At 46.4% G+C, this 26,871-nt stretch overlaps 1 protein-coding gene and 1 long non-coding RNA gene across 3 annotated transcripts in view; both read right to left on the reverse strand.

The window, feature by feature from the left end:
- The window catches only part of MGMT (O-6-methylguanine-DNA methyltransferase), a 296,048-nt gene that overhangs the window by 43,063 nt on the left and 226,114 nt on the right, over window positions 1-26,871 (reverse strand). For both annotated transcript variants that reach the window (XM_040624040.1, XM_040624039.1), the window contains one exon: window positions 8,570-8,730. In XM_040624040.1, the coding sequence (XP_040479974.1) occupies window positions 8,570-8,730 (161 nt within the window). The remainder of the gene's footprint in view (window positions 1-8,569; window positions 8,731-26,871) is intronic.
- Window positions 6,193-7,242, reverse strand: LOC121101214. The gene is made up of 2 exons (XR_005833161.1): window positions 7,023-7,242; window positions 6,193-6,351 (listed from the first exon to the last, which is right to left on the reverse strand). It is a non-coding gene; the product is annotated as an uncharacterized LOC121101214 (long non-coding RNA).

The raw sequence follows: 26,871 nt of genomic DNA on the forward strand, positions 1-26,871 counted from the left end.
TAGCTGAGGAACGCACATTTATAAAAAGTACACACAGTGCGTACACACACACACACACACACGTCTAGGGATGGGTCCTCTACACAGTGTGTTTTGTGCAACAATCAACAGCAGTACTCAAGAAATGAAAAAGTAGTTGCCATAGTAACGGAGATACTGTAGGTATTTATGCTGGCGGCGGGGTGGGCAGGGGCAGGACTCACCAGAGACACTACTTTCCAAACAGGATCAGTATTTGCCTTAATATCTGTAGGACAGGAAAAACCTGATTTTTCGTGATTGATCACTTGTAACTGAGTGATGTACTTTCGGCTAAACAGTTCCCTTCCCTGCTCCATTCTTCAGAAGTACTGCATGGTGTGGCATTAACACCGGACACAATGCCCAGCGCGCTGAGCCCCCGGGGGTCCGTTCTGCCTGATGACGGCCACCACACGGTCCCAGAGTCACACCAACGGCCTCCGGAAGAGATGGGATTTTCTATTCCGACACGTAAACACAACCTTTAAAGCAGATCGTGTACTTGTAAGTCTATTCCAAGTCAACCCGAACATAAGGGACGAAGGTAAAACTCGTAGGTGATGAGGAAATTTAAATCAAGTAATGGTTTCTACACTCTTGGCTCCTGCAAACGGTTTTACAGCATTACTGCCATTAATTTTCTAACGCTGATGTGCTTAACATATTAACTTACAGTCCAGTTCTATGTACATTTTTTATTAAAATATAATTTTTCTATAAACCCAGGTGGTAGAGATAATTCTATTTATTATTTCTAGGATGGTATAAAATGCATTCACACGGCCTATAAAATGTGAAATTACAACAAAAACACTCAAACATTCTCCTTTGAAGCAACACACGTTAAGCTAATGCCTACAGTGGGGATAAAATTTTTGAAAGCACATTTAAGTGAAAAGTGTATTTTTTTCACTTTAAAATACAGATCTGATAGAAAATTCCTATTTTTTTCAAAGCCCATTTCAAATGAAAGATTGAGAAAACGGACAATGTAATTTACTTTTCTTGGTAGGTAGAAATCTGATCCTGTGCTGCTCTGGGGTGAAGTCTACCCACACCCGCCCAACACGAGCAACTGCAGGTGATCTTCCTAAACGTGTGGACATAATCAGGCGACTGCTCTGTAACAGGAACTGCCACTGGCTTGCGATAATTATGCCAGATGTAACATTGATATTGTCATGTGAATATTTCCCATAAAAGCAGCACTTGTGACAAATTTCAATTATCAGTATTATTTACTTGTAATAGAGACCCTGTCCTGTCCAATGCAAGTTTGAAAGTAGCTGACGTCAAATCACCTTTTAAGCTTGGTTACACTACAATGTGTGACCCCTGTGACCTTGAGTAAAGGTCTTCTCAAGTTCACTTTTTTTTTTTTTTTTTTTTGCCTGAGCTATGGAAACCTCAGGGAACATAGGATCTGAGCATCTCCCCAGATTTGGGATGAAACTTCCACTGAATGAGGCTTCCCAGGAGCCAGTGGTGATTACTGATTTGTCAGAGGGCTTCGGGCGCAGGAACCCCATGCCTGCTCTTGGGGTCCAGCCCATGGTCCTGTTCAGCTACACGAGCATCTCAGGAGCCGGTCCCCATCGACTGAGTAAATTCTCCTCTATGGGAGGGGCATTTGCTACCATCTCTAGGGTGGGTGTGAGGTGACCCTGTGGGTTACGAGAATATTGAACCTCTTCCACAGCAAACCCAGGACGGGCTCTATATAAGGTATCCGGGACCTGAAGTGGTCTCTTCCCCTCTACTGGCTGCTCCCAGTGTTCAGGGGTCTCCCTAAGAATCTAGAGCTTCCCTCGTCCAACTATTTCAAAGAGAAACCACATTTTGGGCCCAAAGTATCTGAACACCTCCTGAAGGTTCTGGTTAGCTTTGCCAACACTCTGCCATGGGCTATCCTGGCAAAGTGCCGGCACCTCCTGGCAACACTCTTTAGACAATCAGGACTGGGGCGGGGGTGGGGGCGGGGGGGGGTTCATCCTGACATGAGTCAGACACTGATGTGCAGCCAGGCTTGCTCACACTTTACAAATCAAAAATGAGTGACATATTGGCTCTCCCACCTTCTCACCTGGCTAGAGCTCTAGATACCTAACCTAAAACTTGTAAAAGCTGTTAATTACAACAGCAAAAACACTTCTTAAATGTGCAAATAGAGGTCTCAAACAAAAATCATTATTAAATCAGGAATGTCGAACTTAGCACAGAGTGATGCACATTGCAGAAGCTCTCTTAAGAGACCGATCCACGTCAATAAATTCCTTTGGAGCAATAATGCTCAAAATAGCACATGCGTATGTAACATACACGCTTGTATGTGCGATATGTACATATGCACACAGATAAAATATATGTGCATGTATGTATATTTACCTGTCTTAAGATTTTGGATGTGTCTTGGGGAGGGGTGAGAAGCACAGAAATTATAGGCATAATATGAACAAACTGCCTGGAGCATCTGGATACATACGTTCCCAGATGAAGGGCTGGAGAGTCAAGAGCAGCGTGACGAAGCTGTTGGTTTAAATGAATCACAGCCGAAGCGAAAACTCCACGTGCAAGATGTGGCTGTGCAGCGCGAAGAACAAACAAACACTAAGGACAAGTGCCAGGCAGGAAACCGCATGATAAAAAAGGAAATCATGAACTAAGACATAATCTGAACCCCAGGCTCTTTGGCCCATGAAATTCGCCAATATGCCAAAACGTCGACGATCAGTCAAGTTGAAGAGCTAAGGGTGAAGTACACGGATTGTTTCTGAGCTGGCCTGGCCAGCCCCCCGCCTCGGACAGAGCCAGAACCAATGAGGGCAGTGGCCACAGGGCCCACAAGCCACCACCCTTCAGGGGTTCTGTGGCTCCTTTCTGCTCAGGCTGGGGGCCCCTGACCTAGCGAAAGCCTCCCGGTGGACGCAGAGTTCTGGTAACCTAGCACCGCTACTCCGAGGAGCTGGAAGTGATGCATGTATCTGAACGGAGACTGGGGCCGGGCAGCCCACGAAGGGGCGCTTCTGTCCACCAGGAGAGGGCTGTGCGTCAGCTGCCCGTTCCCGGGGGTGTGAGGTCTCACGGCCAGACAGAAGGCGCTGTCTGGAGAAAGCAGTGCTCCCTCGGCAAGGCTCTGAAAAGGCCTTCTGGTGCCGCGAGGAGGGCTTCACGGAGACTGGTTCATCGGGCCCAGAAAGCAGGGAGGCAAATGCCCCCAATGAGGAAGATGGCTCGCTCACCCCCTCGGTCACCCGCAGGACTCACTCTGCATCCTCCACACCATTTGCATTGAGGGCTCGCGCCCACCTTTGTTCTTAAACACCCCCCTCAACCCCTGAGCCCTTCCCCCCCCCCGGCTCGAAACCACAGCACAGCACAGGCTGAGCTGGACTCTCTGTGACGGGAGGGACTGCTCCTGATTTCAGACACCTGATCATCTTCCCGGCACCTCAGCCCTCAGGCCCACCACCCCATCTCTGGCTCTGATCGGTGCCTCCCCCGGTGTTGGCCTCAGAGGGCCCTGGGCCAGATTTCCATATCTGCTGCCCCCAAAAGCAGCGTGGCAGCTCTAGGGTGGAAAGTTCGTCTTCCCAGCTCATTCTCCCTCCATTTAGTTTAAATGCAGTGTTGTCAGCTTGTTCTCATCAATAAATGGGCATCAGAAGGTTTACGAACTAGGTAATATCAGAGCAAGGCCCACAGTTTTTATAAGGCCTCATTTGCAATACGGGAGAACCATGAGAGTCACCGACCAGAAGCTGTAAATGCCATCCCCTGCTCTAGCTAGTATCCTCTTCAGGTTAGGTTTGTTTCCAAGTGCAGGGAAGAACGTCAGTACGAACTTGGTGAACAAACAGAGCTGCCTCCTGCTGTGGGCAGGGGAGGGGTAGGAGAGAGCCCTCTCTCCGCCACAGCAGGACGTGCACACGGCGTTCGCGAGCTCTGGCCGCGACGTGAACAACACTCGAACGGGCCACAGGACCCGGATGGCCAGAGGGCTCAGTGCCTCCTCTCTCAGGGAGACAGCGGCCCCGGGGTGCGTGACAGCCGGAGGGCAGAAGCGCTGTGCCCCCGAAGGCTGTGGGGCTGCGGGTCGTGGAGGGCTGGCATGAGTAGCCCTTGCTTGGCTCTCTCCGGTGGATTTTTAATTGTGAAGGGCCGTCTCTGGTGAGGACCTGAGGTAACGATGCTGCCCCTTCCTCGCGGTCCAAGAGCCTTCCAGGACCCCCACAGCCTCCGCTGGCAGGCGCACTACGCTGGGACTGTCTTCCAGGACGTGCAGGAATTAACTCACCCCGGAAGGGCCTTTCCCGTAACTCTCTGGCAGGGCTTTCAGCAGAGGCCCTTCGGAAAGAGGGTGTTCAACAGAGATACACAAGTGCGAGAACCCTTCCTGAGGTTTTGGAACAGAAGTCACGAGACACTGCGTGCCAGCAGGGTTAACAGATGCAGATTCTACTACTGTCATGCGACTGGACTTCATAGCTACAAGCTAATAGCTGCGACGAAGGAATTATTAAAGTGTCAAATATTTCATTTAAAAGGGAACATTGCAGTCACTTTGAAAAGAAAACTCAGAACTCGTCTGTTGAAAACCATCATCTGTGAGAAGACACCGGGAGGAGCAGCTGGGGTCCACCGCCATCCACACCCACCACCAACAGTCTCCCACCACCGTTCACACCACTGTCTGCACCCACTGCCGTCTGTCCCCAACCACCCGCCCATCTGCACCCACCACCAACTGTCCCCTCCCACCCGCTGTTCACACCACAGTTCGCACCCACTGCTGTCCATCCCCCACCACCGTTCACACCACCGTCCATGCCCACTGTCGTCTGTCCCCAACCAACCGCCGTCCCCCACCACTGTCCACAATGCCAGGCTCATACCACTGCGCACACTGGGGAGCTTGTGCTGCGGGGCTGCCTCTTGGGGCCCATCTTGTGGGGAAGCCTGGCAGAGCAAGCAGAGAGGCCCAGGTACCCTGCTTTGAGCACCTCAACAGACAGAGGAGCTGAGAAGGGGAAGAAAGCGTGTGCACACATTCTGAGTCTGAAAGCTGAGTCTCAGTTTCCCCCAGGTTGGCTTTTCCTGAACTCTGTGAAATCATGCTTCTGGCAAAGTGTTACTTTTACCTTTTTACCTGCTTTGCCATGGACTACGAAGACTACCTGAAGATATTTATGATAAAATGGAGTGATGTACTTTTAATAAGTAAATATAAAGTTAGAAAATATTAACTGGAAAGAACTTCAAACAGTATCTCCTTATAAAAGAAACATTAAGATTTCAAGACCAATGGCTTCATTCAGTAACTATTTCTTGGAGAAAAATGAATTCAAAATAATGCTGACCTTAGCAAGAACTTGATGGGGGAGCACCTGACCTCCCTAAAATGGTTCATTGTGTCCCAAGACTGCTGGCTCTCCATCAGAGCGGCTGCACAAATGGTCCTGTTGATACTTTAATAAAGCAGATTAGCAAAAAGCAAAACCCCCCTAAACTCTCAAAACAATTTTTTCTTAGAAAATGCCCTCCACTAAAAACACAATCTCACAAGAAAACTAAAATACATCTTACTCAACACCCACTTTTCCTGTAATTTCCTGAGCAGCACCCCGAGCCCCACACACTGCAGCCCTCTTCGCACCGAGGACCCCCATCTGCAGTGGCCACACACGCTTCCAGACTTCTGGTCACGAAAGACAGCTTCACGGCTCCTTGGCAGAAAAACCCAGACAATTAACTTGTTACTAATCAAACTTGGGAAAATTTCCAAGATAAGAAGCTGAACTATATGAAATTTTTAGTATTTGTTAAGTTTTAACCTAACAAAAATGGTAATTTCATATGGCTTACCGCAGCGCACGTGTGTGACCAGCCTTAAAAAATGAACCAATGGTGAACGCGAAAGACCCTGAAATGGTAAAGCGGTCTTGCCCACAGACAAGAGCGGCCCTCGGAATGCAGCAGGGCTGGCCAGTGCCGGGGGACGAGCAGGTTAAGGCGCTGGAGCTCCAGGGTGAGCTCTGTCAGGACGACGTTTTTAAAACAAGTTGACATAGGCAGACCTGGTGTAAATCTCAGAGGTGAGGCCATGATGAACACATGATATGCAAAAGTATGTTAAACATGTCCAAAAATTAAGATGCACAGAAAACAGAATTTGTTAAAAAAAAAAATTTATTCCACGTTAAAACGTGCCCATGCCTCCCAGTTTGCGACGGTTTCTTTCTTTACGTTAATGCACAGTTTCTAGAGGTCTCCGAGGTTCCCAGAGGATTGTCCCTGCGTGTGACTTGCCTGCTCACCATGATTTCACTGGGACTACAAGATACAAAGTAGAAACAGAGCAAAGCCAACTACCACTGGATAGAAAGGGGTGTCACCACATCTGGGGGTTAGTGCCAATTAACTCCGTGTTAGCAACTGTATCATAACCATCCACCACCTCCCTTCTTAGACCATAAAATCCCCACACCTGGTCCCTGCCTGGGAGTAAGAGATTGAGCTAAATTAGAAAAACCTGGCTTGCACATGCTACGGCGTGGGAAACCCTGGCCCTCGGCAACCACTAACCGTCAAGAGGCGGGGCTGCCCCAGGGGACCCTGTTCTGAGGAGGGTGCTGGAGGCTGTCCCCCCAGACCTGGCTAGTAGGACCTGGCCCCAGTTGGAAGCACCCGCCAGCACTGTGGGGCTCGTCTAACAGGGCAGAGCTTCTAGCTGGGGCTGGACGGCCTCCATCCTTAGCCCAGTGGCTGCTTCCGGCCATTCTGGTCACCCACGCTGACCATGGGGGCTAGACAAGGAGACGGGCTGGCTCGGGCCCAGGGCCGGGGAGGCAGGTCAGTGTGGCCAGTCCCAGCCCTCTTCAAACACCAAGGACAGGAGGACCTCAGGATTTTATAAGCTCACTTCCCACCTCCCCCTTCGATTATACAGATACTTCCTGCCTTGGTTTTCTCATTTTTCTGCCCTGAAAATTTCAAAACCTTACATTTCTGCTCACTATTCAACAGGCTGCAAGAGGGGAGAGCCAGTCAGGCAATTCCTTCTTGCTCCTAGTGGCACAGCAGCACTCTCCAAGTGACGACAGTGGACGGCAGAGGTCAGAGCACCAGGATTCCCAAGCCCTACTGCAGAAGCAAAGCCACGCCTGAGTTCTTCAGCCCGCGCAGCACATGGAGGTCACACCGCGTGCCCTGCGGCCTCCACGCAGCCGGCCGGCCCACGCTACCAGAGGCCCATCCAGGACGTGTGCCCAGGGACATGCTGAGGCCTGCTGGAGCTCCCGCACTCCTCCTAGAGACCGCTCTGAATGACACATGGGGGCTCATCGCGGTTGCACCGTTTCCGTTATGTGCGAACACGCGCAGGGTACGATCTGTTCACTTGCCTGACCCTGTTAGTCAACTCAGGTGTTAGCTCAACTTTCCAGGAGCTTCTCTATCCACTGCCCCTGAACACCCTACTGCACTTTTAAGTTTCTTTTTGCTGAAAATCATGGCAGCTACTAGAATCTGACTAAACTTATTTAGGAGACTCTGTTTTGAAATTCAGGATTGCTTTAAATTTACTTTAAAGATGTACTTATTTTAGAGGGGTGGAGGGGCAGAGGGAGAGAGAGGGAGAATCTCAAGCAGACTCTGCACTGAGCGCAGAGTCCAATGTGGGGCTGGATCCCACGGCCCTGAGATCATGACCTGAGCCGAAACCAAGAGTCAGACGCTCAACCAACTGAGCCACCCGGGGCCCCTAAATTTACCGTGTCTTGTCTCAGGTAGTCTTTCCCTTGAGTATACGTGTGCGTATAACTACGGATGTTTGTGCACACATACACACGCATTTATCTTAGAACAAGTATAAAAAATCACCATGCAAAATAAACGTCCGGTATGTGTCTAGAATAATTTTAGTTGCCATAATTAAGGTCCAAAGAAGAACTTAAAAAGAAGCATCTGGGAAAATGTGTTTTGGTGACCACAGACCATGTGCCTTAAGCCTGCTACATTTAGGCAGTAAGCTCTCAATGTCTGCTTTAAGAACACAGTATCTAACTGTGGCAAGTTTGAGAAATGAGACTGAAAACTTATCCGAGACGACACAGTGCCGCTGCCCACTCTGCTGTAAACGTCACCAGCCAAGTTTATGGAAGTGGCTAATTGTCCATGTACAAGCCTCATTTTCTGTGCTGTTGGCAAGCTGATAGTTTAAGTTAACAATAAGCTTATTGAAAAATTCACTGCTATTGAGATGTGTTCCTATTTAAACCTTTCAGCCAACAAGAGTCAAGAGTCGATCTGCATGCATCATTTTTACTGCCTTTGCCAAGAATTATGTGACCACGTGCCAAAACTAACACAAGCATTTGGAATGGGTGGAGATCGTGAACTCTTGTCCTTATGGCGTGGCCACATGCCGTCTCTGTTTAGATGATGTAAAGACACCAAGTCGGTAGAGTTGATATCACGGGCTGTTATGTAAGTGACAGTTAATCGGTCAAACTCCCTGAGCGAAACCCTACGAGGCGGTGGACTTACTGACCTCGCTGGAACACGGGATGGTGAATTGCAGGCAAGGGGAGGCCTGGGAGGACCTCAGGCTCATGGAAATAGGCATCCAGCCAGGCCACGCACTGAACCAGGGGCTCCGTTATTTCCTCTGGACGGCCGAGCAGCTCAGGAAGAGTGGGGGCCTCCACGGGTCTGCAAAAGTGATAACAAGAGGGTAAAAACCTCAGGCCCTGCGTCCACACACGTGAAAAGCAAACAAACGTCTACTGTGCCCACATGGGTAGATATCTGTAGCAGTTTCCCGAGTATGTGTGCCCACAGCTGCGGAGCGGTGGGCAGGTGCCCGCAGGAGGGGTGGGCTGCCTTCCAGCCACGTTTCCACCTTTAGCTTTAAGAAATAACTGATCTTTGAAAACAAGAGGTGATTCCAGGAGGAAACATCCTAGTACACAGGCTCTGCTATTTGCGGCTCTGAACGTCTGCAGCCGCGCTGTGAAGCAGGACGTGGCACAGCCAGGATGACAGGCGCAGAAGCAAGCCCAGCGGGAGTGGGGCTGCCCCTCTGTAAGGCTAACAGGTGCACATGTGCCACTATCGTTCGTCTGTAAAATCACCATGTCTTATCAAAAACGTCTTCCAGAAATAGTACCAAAGTAATTAACCTGAATTTTGATCACCCCGTCCCTCCCACTGAATTTCAACAGTAGCACATTTAGGATTTTCTACTGCTTGGGGCTGCATTCCGGGGGATTTCCACGGAGTCTGCTTTTGGTCCTCGGGGTCTCATGCTCCAGAGTGTCTAATCTGTGTGTAGGTCCTTCTGCAAGGCTAACGTCAGTCACTCTGCTCTGGCTTTGGTTTTTGCTTTGTTTTTTTCCCCCTCAAATTCCCTTGTTCATTCCTTACGGTCACTTCTTCCTTTTATCTCCTTAAGTTTAAACCAACATACTTCAGACTCGATTCAGTTTGTTCCTTCCCCCAGGGTCTCATTCCTTGTCTGTGGGATCTGGTAGCTACCGCTCACAGAGCTGACTTACCTTCGGCGGCTGCTGAGTCTCTGGGGATTGGCTCTGCTGGACTGAGAAAACATCCCTGCTTCTGAGCCCTACAATTTTATGATGGAGCCAATCTTTATTTCAATTTCCTAGAACCTCACACCCACAAAAGCACTGGCACCAGGTCTGATTTCTTCCGCTGACTTTCCTTCCTCACCTTCCAAGGCCCTGGACAGGTGGCAGGCTTCCTAGCAGCTTTCTGGGCCTGGAGGGCAGAGTCTGTCTAGTATTCTCAGATACTGAATTTCAGGGGTAGGGTAGTTGCAAGCAGCTCTTCCTGACCCTCTGTGCCTCACCCTGTGTGTGTTAAGGATGGGCGCACGTGCACCAATCTACAGGCTGTCTTTTTCACCTCGTATCTACCCCCCTTATGAAGGTCTGGGTGGAGAGGCCACCACTGGCTCGGCTCTGTGGCCCAGCACAGGGACGACTGTGACTGACAGCCCCAGGAGCGCAGGCCTGGCCGCACAAAGGACGCCAGCATGCACGGGCTGCTGCAGATCCAGAAGCCTGGGCACTGCATGCTACAAGCTGCAGAGAACTGAAGACCTTGAACAGGTCTTAAAAGGGATCCTGTGCTGGAGTCCAAGTCTCTCAGGCACGGCGTTCTGTGGGACTGAGAGTCTCCACTGAGGTCCCTGGATCTTTCCAGAAATAAGCTTCCTGGGACGAGATGCACAGAAATACCCTTTCTACTGTTTTTCCACGGTGGAACAGAAAGTGCATCAGGGAGGGAGTTCTAGCACTTGCATGTGGACAGTGGTAAGTAAGGAATGGGGCAGTGAAAATTAGAAGAAACGAGTCCACCAAAGCAACCAGCAGAGAGGGACAACAGATGCAAGCCGGCCATCCTGCCGACTCATGACTGGACAGAGCAGTCTGGCCTTGGCTGAGGCCACGCTGTCACCTTTGCAGGATGTCTGCGGTAGGAACTCACGTGGACGGGCCCTTGGTCGGGCTGGACACCAAATCAATGGAGGGGCTGCACAGAACGTGCTCCGTCCACAGGCACCTGGGAGCCGGTGGAGCAGAGACGTTGCTGGGAGTGGAAACGCACCTCCTCCCTGCCCTGATTTCTCTCTCCATCAGGACATCTGGTCAGGGAAGGAGTCGAACTTCCCATGCCTGGCTTAAACATTATTCAACTTCAGAGAGAAATTCTAGTCACTGTTGTTGCACTGTTCTTTCCGTACTGAATAATACTGGAGAATAAAGGTGGCGAGGACTGTCACATGCTTTGTCATCCTGCTCCCGGGGGTGGAGGGAGAGGGGGCAGCGCTCTAGCGTAAGCCAGGGCTCCCCTCCCATGAAGCAAGGCCAATGCCCCCAGGGAGGGTGGGGGGAGATGTGCAGCTTGGCCACGAAGGCCTCAGCCGCGAGCAGGCAGCAACCTGCATGTGACACCTGCCCAAATGGGAGATGAACAGAGAGCTAAGGTGCCGATGTCCTCACTCTTAGCCCATGGGAGACTTCTCTCCTGAAGAGGCGGGAGAGGGCCAGGGACTGCCTCGAGAGCCCACGCTGACCCACCCGCACCCGGCTTCTCCTGCAGCAGGCCGCAGACACTATCAGAGCTTGCAGGCTGGGCTCGGCCATCACACAAACGGGGAATGGGCTTCCCTGGGCCACAGGACATACACCACAGGAGATGGGGCATCTTAAATCGAGCGGCGGGGGCTTCAGTACCCACCAGCGACCTGCTTTGCTCCAAGACTTATACCTCCTTCCTCAGACGCCCCTGAGTGGAACGGGGGCATCTGGGCATTGGAGGCACTGACCGGGCTGGTAGCCACGTCCCCCATGTGGCTAAGGGACTAGAATGGGAGCTGTGTCCCTACTAGCATTTCCCACTCTTAAAAGGATATTTGAGGAATTTTTATAGTAGTAAAATTCATCTTAAATTGATTTTTTATGCTTGTGCTAAAGATCTCAACCTCTGATTTACTCTGTAGGTCTCCTTTTTAACTCTTTCTCTATTGGCATTAGGTAACTATTCATGGGTGAAATGTAATTAAACAGCTTTGCTTCTGAAGCAAGGATTTATGATACTACATTTAAAATGAATGGCATTAAACACACACATAAAACCAGATTTTTAAAGCCATGACACAAATTTCCATTTCTACAATAAAACGAAATTTATTCTCTGCCCTGCCCTCCCCTCCAGCCTGGCTTCGCGTGTCCCTGTGTGAGCCGCGGTTGCACTTATTACAGAGGAATCTCTCCAGGCTTCCCTACGCACCAGCCCCGAAGCCCCAGCGATTACGGGCTCCATGGCCCACGCTCCCTTCGATCCCACATCTCAGCCCTTCCCGGGAGCCTGCCTCCCAGCCACCACGGAGACGCACACACCGGCCTGTGGGCCAGCGCCAGGCGTGGGAGCCCAGAGCCGGCAGCTGGCCCGCAGGCCACACAAGAGCAGACCCTGTCCTGCTGTCAGCGGGACCGTGGAGGAAGGCACACATCAGAGTCGCCCTGCCTGAGACCTTCCCCCGGGTGCCACTCATCATCAGCAGGAGTCTCCCCAGGGCAACCCCAGCACACTGGAAACCCCCCCACCCTCGTTAAACCCGGCGTGAGAGGGCTGGCCAGTGGCTGACCGATGAATTTGGCTTTGTCGAACTTTTCCACAGAGGGGAGTGGAGAGCACTGGGCACACGGCAATAAAGCAAACACGGCATCCTACGCGGTTTGGCTGAAGGGATTCCTGAAGAAACACACAGCTGTTGGCAATCCCCAGACAACAGCCCTCAGGGGAAACCCCTGGAACGCCAGTGTGAACGAAAGCCCCGAGTGACGTTCTCCTGCAGTCGTGACCCCCTCCCTTCCGGGGCTTGGAGAAAGAATGTTCGGTGAGCTATTTCAGACGTCAGATTTGTCCTTCAGCCCAAATCAGGATGCAGGAGAGTGGGGAAGTGCTCGAGAACAAACTTCTGAAATGTCTTTAATGGTGCAGGGATGCCTGACCGCTGTACATGGAGGGGAACCCATCACTCACAGCGTCACACATACGAACCTAGATGGCATTAGCGGGAAATCTGTCCTTCCTGCCTGCAACACAGCCTGCGTTTCAAGACGAGGATTTCAGGTAGAAAGTGAGGGGACACAGGCAGCATTGCACTGGCAGCAGCAGGCAGACAAGGGGATTGGACCAAGTTCAAGCAGAATGGCCCCCCTGGACCGGGTTCCGAGCTGTCCATCTGCTGCACGGAACCCATCGGATATGGCACCCCCAGCCAGGTTGCACACACTGGGCTCAGGCTGGTGGCAGCTGCAGAACCGGGCACCCCCGCTGGGCAAAGCGAGCCAGGCCACCAGCCCACCAGAAAGCAGCGCCCAAGGTCTGCCATGGCGTCGACTGGCACGACACGAGGAAACCTGGAAGAACGTTCCTGACCGCACATCCTCCAGCGTCTTCCCATGCTGCAAATTTGCTCAACACTTTAAAAAGCAGTTTGGCAGGAGATTTGGGTGTTCAGCGTTGGGGCGCCTCAGGACTTGACTGGTAGTAAAGAACCACTAAGTCTTCATTTCTGAACGAATTCTATTTCCCAAAGACATTAAAATGTCGTGTACTTGGCTTAAATCCCATTTGATGTAAGAAAACAGGCCGAAAGTTCTAAGCTCCTCACATGTGATTAGTAGCATTCGCTACACCAGGGCGCGGACTGCTGGGCACTCAAAGACCTCTCTTGTTGACCCCAGTACTTTTCCAAGATTTCGGTCTTCCTAGGATAAAATGGAGTCTTAGGGTTTGGGAACACGAACTGCTGATGCTAGAGGCTCACCCACACAGAGAGCTCCAGCCTAAGAAGAGAGCTCCAAAGACACGTATTCTTCGGAGTTCACATGGAATCTAGCAGCGAGCTGACCCGAGCTGTGTCCCTTAGCAAGGCTGGGGGGTCAGTCTGCGGGAGACCCACGGACAGCGGGGTACAGCCTGTAGTGGAAGCCAGAGCCTTAGCCACATACAGCATTTTCGACACCCTTACGGTAAGAAACATTTCCCAAGCTGAGCTAGAGAAGCAAATCTCCCCGTCTCTGGGTCTAAGACACAGTGTGGACTCCAGGGTAAAGCACCAGACCCCACAGCCTCAGGAAGGTGCATGTTTTCAGCAAAACCTTAAAACTACAATAGAGGTGATTTTAAAACCTGTGGATCCTGTTGCTAAATCTCACTGATAAATACACAATTATGTCCAATGTAACAGATCTCTACCAGAGTCTCGTGTTTGTGTCTGACGGATTTGTCCTGCGTTTAGTTATACCTTCTTGCTACAGCTCAGATGCCCTTTTTTCCAGTGGTAGGATGGAAGAAATAAATTATGCGACCTACCATCAAAAAAGATCTTTTTTTTTAAAACAAGGATGCTGAATAAAGATTCTAAACTCTATATTTCAACTGAATTTTACGGCTTGATTCCATTCAAAATAATTATCGAGGACCCATTACGTCCGCGGCTCACCCACAAGAGCACTGACGCGGGGTCTGAAGCACAGCCGGCGAAGGCAAGACGCACAGGCGGCGCCAGCAGCCTTCCCCTCGGCCTCTCGGACAGCCCCACGTTCCCGACAAGGGCGTTCACAGGCCGTCTGACGAACGGACACGTCCAGCGATGGCTCTGTGATACAGCCTACTGGCCAGCAGCTGTCATGCGATACGGCCATGCGGGTGTGAGGGGCTCTGTGCACTGATCTGAACTTCTAAACCAGGGGAAAGAGGGGAAGGAGGGGAATCAAAGTGCTGGTGCTGGTACTGAGAACATGGGCCTCCCACAGAACTGAGTCGGAGATGAACGAACGCCTCCGGACAGGGAGCCTCCCCGCGGCTGTGTCCGGTGCCGTCCTCACGGCTGGGATGTCACCCGCACCGCCCTGAGAGCACTGCGCAGTCAACTGCGAAGGAGAAGGGGGGACGTGAGCACGACGTACCGGCGACATACTGAAGTTTACTCAACGAACAGTAGCCGCGACTCGTGCATGGGCGCGTCTGAGTGGGGTAAGAGCTGCCACTACTCCTAACACATGAGTTTACGGTCTAACTTTCACGTGTTGGGTTCTAGTGTCTGTTTTCACAGGTCACTCTCTACGAAACAGACTTTGGTACCATTCGACGGAGGGAAATCGGTAGCGGAGGGAGCCCACGCCCAGTCCAGACAGAAGTCGTGAGGCCGGCTTCGTGGGGAAGGTGGTACTTTCAGCCATTCCTGCAGGACGGCTAGCTGGAGTTCTGACAGGTGCTCCACACACCCTCGCTGAGCTTTTACAGTGTGGTTCAGAACAAAGATGGACACAAATCCTGCTCCTTGCCTTGATGCCCTCCACCCCCAAAATCACACACCCCCAAATGAATTCTACGTTTATGATCCTATCATAGGCCACCAATGGTTTGCGACCCAAGGTCAACAATAGGAGGAGGAAGAGGCAGTAAAATTTAACTGGGCCTCAATTTACTCACTTTCTGGGTGGTCACAGGTATGTTGCTTAAATTGGATATGTTTTTAATGGGCATCCTAAGCCCTCAAAATTTGGGGCTCAAATAATGTCAGAAGCTAAACAAGACCACAGAGGAATTTATGGTAGTATTTTAAAACCCCCTCCAAACCCAGAAAATGTTATGTAAATTTTCAAGTCCTCAATACAAGGTACAGGTCATAAGAACTATATACTTTTTTTCTTTTTTGAAAATGATTCTTAAATACATAAGCAATAAACCATTTTGAAAACACAATTTAAATAGTATACTTGGCAGAATAGAATGCCTTAAAAAAGCCTATTTACTTTCTCCCCTAAATGTTCAAATTGTTAAAAGGAAAACTGTATTTTATCAACACTTTAACATATCATTAAAATCTCTACTATTTGACAGATGAAGATAAAAACACCCCAAAACTATAGATGAATTATCAGGTCCCTAATGATTCCAAAACAATTACAGGATACAGAGCAATCTAGTTAAATTTTATTCAAAAGCTTACTACACTTGTGTTTTCTTTTATTTTTCTATCAAGAAACCCATGAGGCTTAAGCACAATTCATTATGTATGAGACCCCACTTGCGGTGCTTGACTGTTGATTAATAGCAAACTTTGCTGTATGTACGTTTGCAACATTAGATGCATACAATATGCTAACTTATTCTTTCACTGAAACTAATTATTTACAAAAATGACTACTTGAGACTACAATTTATTAAATGCATGCATCCAGTCTCAATTTGGCCCCAAAAGACAGCCTGGAATGAAGATCTTTTACTTGATGTGACAACTTCTAGAAATGCGGTTATTAATATTGTAAATGTGGCAAATAAAGAGTTCAAATAGCCTTATGTCTGTGTTGCATTTGCTTTTCACCACTGAAGCAGGGAGCAGAGCAGCTTTCTAACAACTCACACATGAGAGGTAGATTCCTCTTTCCCAGCTTAATTTAGCTTCTTATAAATAAAATGCTTAAACATTAGCAATGAAATAGTTTAAAAAAATAACATGAAAGAGGAATAAAAAATCCTAATCAAATTTTACTTAAGTAGATTACAAGCCTGTCAATAAGAATTTAGTTCATTTGTTGAAAAATATCTGTAAAAATATAATTTTTAAAGCGTCATTTCCATCAGTCTCATCAAATTATTGGTATTCCCATATGGGTACTACCTGCCCCCCTGCAAAAGATCCTTGGGGTTAGGTAACTGAGTGTTATTCGGTAATTCTCTTCATTCCCGGAAAAGGAGGGACAAATAGGAATTGGTCCATGAACAGAAATTATAGAAGCCTCATCTTCACATCCAGATTTCAAAATGGGGTATCTGGTCAACCACATCTTCAGGCTGACTCTATAACTCATGTGGCCCAGGGCAGCAGCGACCTGCTCTGAGCATCCTCTATGGTCTGGTCTCTCTCTACTGGGCCAACCTGCACTCTCTCTACAGCTGCCCCTTCCAATGCCCTCAAAGACTCTGTGTGGCCTTGCTCTGCTCTGCTAAGGGTGTGTGCCACTGCAGGCTTAGGAGAGACAAGACAGGAATCAGACTCTTTCCTTCACATGCCAAGATAAGGAAAATCAATGTCTGCGTCCAAACAACAGAATGATAGTGCAGAAAGTCATTACATGCTACTAATTGCTCTGTGCCATTAAATTTTTGCACGGACACCTAAAAAAAGACATAGGTTTCCAACAAGGGATTGATCTGGGATATAAGAATTTAGGGACAAAGAGGAACTGAAACATCAGTTAGAGGGCCTTTGCTCCCTAAAACAAACAGGTGTTAAGAGGAAAAGAAACTAGCATGAGAATGGGGAAATCTCAGGGCCGTAGTCAAGATGGGTAACAGATGATTGGCTTTCTAATGTGCAATCTGATATCCAAACTCTCTCAACACATTCAAGGTCAGCCAGAGTCAAGGCAACTGACTACAGAAGTCCCTGTTGAGAAAATGTCTCAATGTCAGACCTTCATTACCCAATCTGGCATTTTGGAAAGGAGGGATCCACTGAATAAAGGTGAGAATCAACTACAGGGAAACAAGTCAACAAGTCAAAAACACTTGGATAAAACTTCACAGCTGCTAGTTACCGAGTGCCTAACATGTGCCAGATATTTAATTAAAAAAATTTCTGTATTTATTCCTTCCCATAACCCCTGAGGGAGATACCATCTCTATGTTCCAGAAGACGAAAGGGAGTCCAGAAGTTATGTGACAATAACTTAACCAATGCATAAAGGATGCAACTAGGATTTGAATTCGAGTCTGTCTGATTCCAAAGACCTTAATCTCTGGACCACCTCCATGAATCCACAGTATTCTTGATCATCTCTGAAATGGAAACAGTCACTCCTTATAAAGTCCCTATGTTTATATGCTCTATTCTTTTTTTTTTTTTTAAAGATTTTATTTATGTGACAGAGAGACAGCCAGCGAGAGAGGGAACACAGCAGGGGAGAGGGAGAGGAAGAAGCAGGCTCCCAGCCGAGGAGCCCGATGTGGGACTCGATCCCGGAACGCCGGGATCACGCCCTGAGCCGAAGGCAGACGCTTAACGACTGCGCTACCCAGGCGCCCCTATATGCTCTATTCTTGATAGCATATATCCTATATAGCATATACACTATATAGCATTTGGATTTATTCTCTTACATTTACATAACTTCTATAAAGTTCCCCTAATCCATAAAACTATACCCAAAGCCCACTGCCCTATCAATTCAAAGACAATGGGAACCTGAGTGTCGATTCTAGTTCTTTTATATTCTAGATGCTTTATATTCTAGACAAGAAGAGAGACTAGGTGCCCATACTATAGGGTCTCAGGTTTGCAGGGAGTGGCCACTGGGCATTACTGGTCTATACCCTTAAAAGAAGGCCATGTTTATATTTAAATGCCTTGATGACCACTCCATACAACATTCCTTTTTACAGGTAACAAGCCTAAGCCTACGAATGTCCCAGGCCTGTCATCTTCCCCGCACTCAGCTCTGTAGAAGCAAGGCCCAGGGTGATAAAAGCCATAGTATTGTTCTATGTGGCTTGGCAAACCAGCAGGCCAGTCTTTTGGCTAGGCAGATGTCAGCCTAGGTCGCATGAAGAAGTCAGATGGATGGGCCTCCCACAAAGGCTGCTCCAGGTCTGAAGGAAGAGCCATGCGTTGTCCTGCCTCTCGGCGCTGGGGTCCTATCTGGCACATCACTGGTGCTCGGTGCCTGTGTGCTGAGCGAACGAGTAACCAAGACGCAGTGGTGTCAGCACAGCCACCATTGCATGTGCACTGAAAACACCTGCATTTCAGATTTCATTTTTCCAATGAATAATTTGCTGAAAACCATTCCCCAGGGGGAAGAAAAACCCACAAAGATTTTCTAAACAGTGAAAGCTACAATTCTCTGCCTTTTCAGATTTTGTAGCAGACTGCCGAATAACAAAGTTTGTTAAAGCCCAGGGACTGGGCATCACTTCCAATTGTGCTTACTTTGATAGGACTCTCCAGTCAGAACCTGGAAGTGTTTCAGATTTTAAGACACAAACCTAAGTGAGTTTCCTTCACGGCAGCTCCATTCCCCACTCCTGATATAAGGCAATCAACTGCATACTGAGATGAAACACAGGAAAAACGAAATTAGACAACACACTTAGCTCTATCTTCATTCTTTGACTATAGATAAAGGTTGAATTCCAGTGACCACACACACATTTTATGAAGGCCACTTATGCTGCCCCTCATTTCTCCATTAGGTTTTTCAGTCTTCCAAGAGGTGGCCATTAGATCATCACAGAAAGAGGGAAGAGGTCTAGTGGGGAGAACTCCCCACTTCCCACTCCCCATCCCCCGACATGCAGAAGGTACCAGCAGACCCTCTGCAGTCACTGTCTGGGGGGAAAAAAGACATGAGAAGGAAGACCGTTTCCAGGAAGCAGGCACACACATGCCCCTCTCACAGTGATTAGGAATTCTAGAATGTGGGGTGAGCAATGAGACAGAGCATCCCAGATGCAAAGCATTTGACAGGGATGGCAGGATGTGCGTGAGCTTGGGAAACCAAGGCCCTTCTTGAGGCTCTCACACCTTTGGTACTAACAGGACTAAAACATACCCACCCGTAATATGGTTGACAAAACAGATCTCCAGACAGCTTCAAGACTACTTTGTTGTGATGCAATTCAGGAAAAAAAAATTATTTTGCATCTTAGCAAGAAACATGTCTTAATTTGAATGTTAAAATAATAACTGAATGTTCTGAAGACACTACTTCTCTTCTTTCCAAAAGGTATGCGTTCTAGGAGGGCTGACCTCCACAGGGTTTGGTCCCATTAACTTGTGTACTGGGCTCATTAATAAATAATCCTGCCACTAAATTACCTGTCTTGTAAATTGGTTTGTACAGTTCTAAATAAATAATAGGTCATTCCCTATTATCAAACACAGTGGAGTTTTTAAAGAAAAGCATAGCTGATGACATAAGAGAACGCTGTAGTTTCATCTGGGAACAACCTTCTGCAGCTCACTTTCTCAGAAAGCCTTTGCTAGTTATTGTTGCAGCTGGAACACGTTAGCTGGTGAGCATGGCTGAAAACCCTGTATTTAATATCAGACAAGTATATTGACTATACATTAGTGGCCAAAAAATCTTAAGCAACTATTAAATGGACAGTTAATGTAATTGTATTTTAAAACACTGAGGTCATATTTAATTTTGAATTGAAACTCTTAAAATGCACTTTCTGGCAAGGATATAGGGTAATAAAACAATGTTAACTACAGAAAAAAAAAAAAACCTAAAACTCACATTATTAAAATAAATCTTTTTTCCAGAGTACTAATATTCGCAAGAAGTAGATTACGAGAAGCAGAAAACATTCGTACTTCTTCAACAAGTATTGTCACTGGCACTGGAAATCAAGATTTTTAATTTGAAGGATGATTCACTCTGAACAGCAAGCACAGATGCCATTTCCCACCCCCCTTACTTCTGGGAGCTGGCTGCTCTCCCAGCACCCTCTTCCTTCCTTCCAGGGGGCTCAAACTTAGCAACACACCCCGAGGTCTTCCAATCCCAAGTCCACCAGTAAAGGCCCCAATTATGCTCAAGAGCAGGAAGTAAAAGGGGTTGGGGGAAGTTTAAAAGGATGAACAGAGGCAGGGTGAAGAAGAGAAAGAAAGGGGTAGAAAACATTTTAGCTGCAAAGCCAGCCAATTAAAATTCCCTTTGGAAGCACCAATTTCTACTCAGAGAAGGTTGGAAAGTCCAATTTTATATGCCTTTTTCTTCCTCTTAAAAAATCAATACAGCCCTCTGGGAGACTGTCACATTTGCAGGCAGGCGGGTCTGTGGACCGTAAGCTCCATGCCTGGACCCGGTTCCCAGCCCTCCCAGGGGAAGAGAGAAGGGGGTGTCACAGGGTTTTCCAGCAAAAACAAAGCAGCATTTATTTGCAGGTGTTCTGACAGCCAAGACAAGGGAAGAGGCCCTGCGTGTAAAGCCTGGAGCCAGGAGGTAGCGCTTCAGAGCACTAAGACTTGATTTGACCCCTACACGCCTCTACCCCGAGAGCTTGAGAAGAGCAGAGGGGGATAAAGAGACAGAAGACCTCACTGAAAATCTACCTGTTGGGAGCTTGAAGAGAGAGCATGTTCTCTCTCTGCTGCCCCCCATGCAGGGTCACCCAATCCCCATGGTCAGACATGGGGCTCTGGGCCGCCTCATTCTGCCAACCACAAATACAGAGCAACTGTTAATGCTCTGGAGTCTCTCTCCTCTTCTCACTGGTCCCAAATCTCTAGCTCCCTCCTCCTTGAACTAGGCCTTATTTCTCAGTACAGATGTCCCTCTCTGCACCTGCAACAGCATGCTGACAGAGGCCTCAAGTTTGCTTCATTCTGAATTTAAGTCCTTGGCTTAGACTGGAGTCTCAGGCCCTAGAATTTTGGGATCCTTTTCTTTTCAAAACTCTAGTTTGAAAAATAGTAACTTGAACTTGTATGAAAAACCTCCCAATTGTGTCTCCCAATTGTAAGAAGCATTTTACCTTTCTAAATAGTGAGTTATTTACTCTTAAAGATTTTAATTGTAATGCAAACATAAATTTTAAAATCTCACTGAACTCACAGATCCTTGGAAATGCAAACTCCCTCATTAAGACTGTGTTCATTAAAAGACCATCAACTGAATATAGACTTCTATATACTTAGGATGCTATATATGAACCTTACGATAATGGCAAATCCAAAACTTATAACAGATGCACAAAATAAAGAGAAAGAAAGCCAAACATGACAGAAACTTATCAATCACAAAGAGATCAAGAGAAAAAAGGAAGAGAACAACTACAAAAACAACCAGAAAACAATTAACAAAATGGCAACAAGTACATATCGATCAATAATTACTTTAAATGTAAATGGCCTAAATGTTCCAATTAAAAGACATGGGGTGGGGGGAGTGTAGATAAAAAAACAAGACCCATCTATATGCTGCCTATAAGAGACTAACCTCAGACCTAAAGATACATACAGACTGAATGTGAAGGGATGGAAAACATTTACCATACAAACAGAAGTGGAAAAAAAAGTCAGGGTAGCAATACTGATATCAGACAAAATAGACTTGTTTTAAAACAAAGATGGTAATGAGACAAAGAAAGGCATTATATAATAATAATGGGATCAAACAAGCAGATATAACAATTTTAAATATCTATGCATCCAACATTGGAGCACTTAAATACATAAAGCAAATAAACTGACAGAGGAAGAAACTGATAATACAATAAGAGGGGACTCTAACACCCCCACTTCTATCAATAGCTAGATCATCAAACAAAGTCAATAAAGAAGCAGTGTCTTTAAATGACACATTAGACCAGATGCACATAACAGATATATACAGAATATTCCAACTAAAATATTATTTTCAAGTGCACATGGAATATTCTCCAGAACAGATCACATGTTAGGCCACAAAATAAGCCTCAATAAATTCAAGACTGAAATCATACCATGTATCTTTTCTAACCACAATGGTATGAAACTGGACATCAATCACAAGAAAAAAAACTGGAAAAGACACAAACACATGGATACTAAACAACATGCTGCTCAACAACCAATGGGTCAATAACGAAATCAAAGGAGAAAACAAACCCACAGAAACAAATGAAAATGAAAACACAATTGTCCAAAATCGTTGGGACATAGCAAAAGGAGGCTGAAGAGGGAAATACACAGTGATATAGACCTACCCCAAGAAAAAGCTCAAACAACCTACCCCTACAACTAAAGGGACTAAAAAAAAGAACAAAGCCTAAGGTGAGTAGAAGGAAGGAAACAATAAAGATCAGAGCAGAAAAAAATGACAAAGAGACTAAAAAATGGAAAGAAAATGAAACCAAGAAATGGTTCTATGAAAAGATAAACAAAATTGATAAATCCTTAGACTCATCAAAAAAGGAAAGGACTCAAATTAAAAAAATCAGAAATGAAAGAGAACTGACATCACAGAGATACAAAAGATTATAACAGAATACTATGAAAAGTTATATGCCAGCAAACTGGACAACCTAGGAAAAAAATGGATAAACTCCCAGAAACATATAATCTTCCAAAACTAAATCAGTAATAAAAAATTTGAATAGACCGATTATTACTAATGAAATTCAATTGTTATTTTAAAAACTCTCCCCCCATAAAAGTCCAACCAGATGGATTCACAAATTTTACCAAATACTTAAAGAAGAGTCAATACCTACTCTTCTCAAACTATTCCAAAATATAAAAGAGAAAGGAAAGTTTCCAAGCACATTCTATGAGGCCAGTCTTATTGTGATACCAAAACCAGATAAAGATGCCACAAAAAAAGAGAACTATAGGCAAATATCCCAGATGAACAGATGAAAAACTCAACAAAATATTAGAAGGCCCCATCCAACAATACATTAAACAGCTGATTCACCGTGATCAAGTGGGATTTATTCCAGGGATGCTAGAACGGCTCAATATTTGCAAATCAATTAACATGATATACCACATCTACAAAAAGAAGGATAAAAATCATCTCAGTAGATGGAGAAAAAAACTCTAAACAAACGAGGTTTGGAGGGAACCTATCTCAACATAATAAAAGCCACCTATGACAAACCCATAGCTAAGATCATATTCAGTGGTTAAAAACTGAGAGCTTTTCCTCTAAGATCAGGAACAAGACAAGGATGTCCACTCTCACCACTTTTATTCAACAAAATAGTGGAAGTCCTAGCCACAGCAATCAGACAAGAAAAATAAGAGGCATCCATGTTGGTAAGGAAGAAGTTAAACTGCCACTATTTGCAGATGACATGATACTATACATAGAAAACCATAAGACTTCACCAAAAAACTATTAGAATAAATGAATTCAGTAAAGTTGCAGGATACAAAATTAATAGAAATTGGCAGTGTTTTTATACACTAATGACAAAGTAGCAGAAAGAGAAATTAAGAAAGCAATTCCATCTACAACTGCACCAAAAGTAATGAAATACCTGGGAATAAATTTAAGCAAGGGGGTGAAAGACCTGTACTCTGAAAACTATAAAATGGTGATGAAGGAAACTGAAGAGGACACAAACAAATGGAAACATATTCTATGCTCATGGAATGGAAGAATATTGTCAAAATGTCCATACTATCCAAAGCAATCCACAGATTCAAAGCAATCCCTATCAAAATATCAACAGCATTTTTCACAGAACTAGAATCCTAAAATTTTTTGGAACCACAACATGCCCCAAATAGCCAAAGCAATCTTGAGAAGAAAACAACAAAGCTGGAGGTATCACAACCCCAGATTACAAGATATACTACAAAGTTGTAGTCATCAAAACACTATGTACTGACACAAAAACTGACACACAGATCACTGGAACAAAATAGAAAACCCAGAAATAAAACCACAATTATATAGTAAATTAACCTATGACAACAGAGGCAAGAATATGCAATGGGAAACAGTTTCTTCAACAAATGGTGTTGGGAAAACTGGACAGAAACATGCAAAGGAATGAAACTGGACCACTACCTGGCACCATACACAAAAATAAACTCAAAATGGAGTAAAGACCTAAATGTGAGATCTGAAATCATTAAAATCCTGGAAGAGAGCACAGGCAGTAACTTCTCTGACATCGGCTGTAGCAACATTTTTCTATATATGTCTTCCAAGTCAAGGGAAATAAAAGCAAAAATAAATTATTGGCACTACATCAAAATAAAAAGCTTTCACACATTGAAGAAAACCATCAACAAAACAAAAAGGTGACCTACTGAATGGGAAAAGATATTTACAAATGACATATCCAATAAGGGGTTAATATTCAAAATACACCAAGGACTAATATAACCCAACCCTAAAATAATCTGATTAAAAATGGGCAGAAGACACGAATGGACATTCTTCCAAAGAGGACATCCAGATGGCCAACAGGCACATGAAAAGATGCTCAACACCACTCATCATCAGGGACATGAAAATCAAACCCACAATGAGACATCACCTTAAAGCTGTCAGAATGGCTAGAATCAAAAACACAACAAGCAACAAGTGTTGGCGAGGATGTGGAGAAAAAGGAACCCTGTGCGCTGTTGGTGGCAATGTAAGTTGGTGCAGCCACTGCGGGGAAACAGTGTGGAGGTCCCTCAAAAAATTAAAAATAGAAATATCATATGATCCAGTAATTCCACTACTGGGTATTTACCCCCCCAAAAAGAGAAACAGTAATCTGAAAAGATATACGCACCACCCCCATAATGAAACATTATTTACAATAGCCAAGATAGGGAAGCCACCTAAATATCCGTCCATAGACGAATGGATAAAGAGGAGGTAGGTATGTACAAAGAATATTAGCCATAAAAAAGGCGATTTGCTATTTGTGTCAACATGGATAGACCTAGAGAGTATTATGTGAAATAAGCCAGACTGAGAAAGACAAATAATGTATGATTTCACTTACAAGTGGAGTCTAAAAAAAACGAAACAAATGAATAAACAGAAAGCAGAATCAGACCTATAAATACAGAGAATAAACTGATGGTTGCCAGATGGGTGGGGGGCTGGGCAAAATGGGTGAAGAGGAGGTACAGACTTCCAGTTATGGAGTGAGTCATGGGAATAAAAGGTGTAGCACAGAGAACAGAGTTTCTGTAGTGCCGAGTACTGTAACGGTGTTGTGTAGTGACAGATGGCAGCTACACTTGTGAGCAAGCACAACGTACAGAGACGCTGAATCACTATGTCGTACACCTGAAACTAACACAACATTGTGTGCCAACTGCACTCAAGTGAAAAACATGAAAAATACAGGTCACCTAGCTAAATTTGAATTTCAAATCAAAATTTTTCTGTATAGTATTTGTACTAAAAAATGACTCACTGTGTATCAGAAACATAAATTTAACTGGGCATCCTGTATTCTATCCGGCATCCCGACCCTAATCCCAATAGGATGCTTAAAAGCTATTATTTAGTGTTGATAAAAATGGAACAAATGGATTGAAATTACTGCTTGTAACAAGTTGCATCCCCTCTTCATTCAAGGCTTACGGAGCAAGGGTCTGTCGCTGCTTAGGATACAAGTAACGGGAAACTGTAGTACGACTACATAAAAATGGGAAGAACTAGCAGTCTTATTCTCACCTAAAAATAAAAAATGCTATCATGTTAAAAACAATCACATCTGTTCTGGCTTTCTTACTGTCTCAGGTTTGTCAATGCTCAGGAGACCACATGACAGGCCGCGTACAAAAATAATCTACCAGAAACTAGAATCCTACAGGCAACTTGGTTTTTCATTGGTGTATTGATTGTGAATATCTATCCATTTTTGTGTACAGACGCCTGGATGCTACTTGCCTCTGCACTGCCCGGCTTTGCCAGAGAGCGTGTTCACGCCAGGTAATTGATCGCAGTGCCCATCACTGCCCACGCTGGGAATGGTGGATGGGCACAACAAGGGAATCCAGGGTCCCCGAAGCTTTCCCAGGAGAGACCGCCTGCATTTATACAGTGTGTCCTTCTGGGCCATTTTCATGTATAGAAGGGAACTGTGAGTTTCTTCTTGCTTCCACTGCAGCCCCTTAGCTCAGGCCCCCGGCTCTTGCTGGGCCAGTACCACAGCTGCTGCCTACAACACCTCCTTGCCAACAACTGCCCAGCATTTAAACCATCGCTCAATGCTACTTTTGTCTGCACACAGGATTTTCAGTATCTCCATGGTCCAAACCTGGCCCGGCAGCTGTTTTTGTAAACCAAGTTTTACTGGAGCCCGACCATGCCCATGTGTTTATGTGCACGACAGCAGAGCTGAGGAGTGGTGGCAGAGGTGATAGGGCCTGCGAGGCGTTTAATATCTGGTCCTGTACAGGTTTTCTCCAGATGGTTCCTTGTCACTCCACTCCAGTCCTCCCACATGTAATGTCCCCAGATCCAAGTGCTTTTCTAAACCCGAACGTAAGCCGCAGTTGAAGTGCCCCTCCTCCAAGTGTACATCCAACCAAGCCAACCCCCATCAACGGGGGGCCCCTGGAATGACTAAAGGACACGACCACAGGGCAGGTGTGGGTGCAGAACCCCCGCACACTGGGCATCACGCTAGGTACTAGCAGGTGAGAGTCTGCATTCTGGCTTCTTTCAGAAAGCTGCCCCAGCTGCCCATCTCCGCTTGACCTCCGCACCAGGTCCTGCACGGAGTCCTCCTCTTGATTCTCTCTGTGCAACCCCCCCCCCCCCCCCCCCCCCCCCCCCCCCCCCCCCCCGC

This window comes from Ursus maritimus, unplaced genomic scaffold (genome assembly GCF_017311325.1).
Source record: "Ursus maritimus isolate PB19 unplaced genomic scaffold, ASM1731132v1 scaffold_7, whole genome shotgun sequence".
Lineage (NCBI taxonomy): Eukaryota > Metazoa > Chordata > Mammalia > Carnivora > Ursidae > Ursus > Ursus maritimus.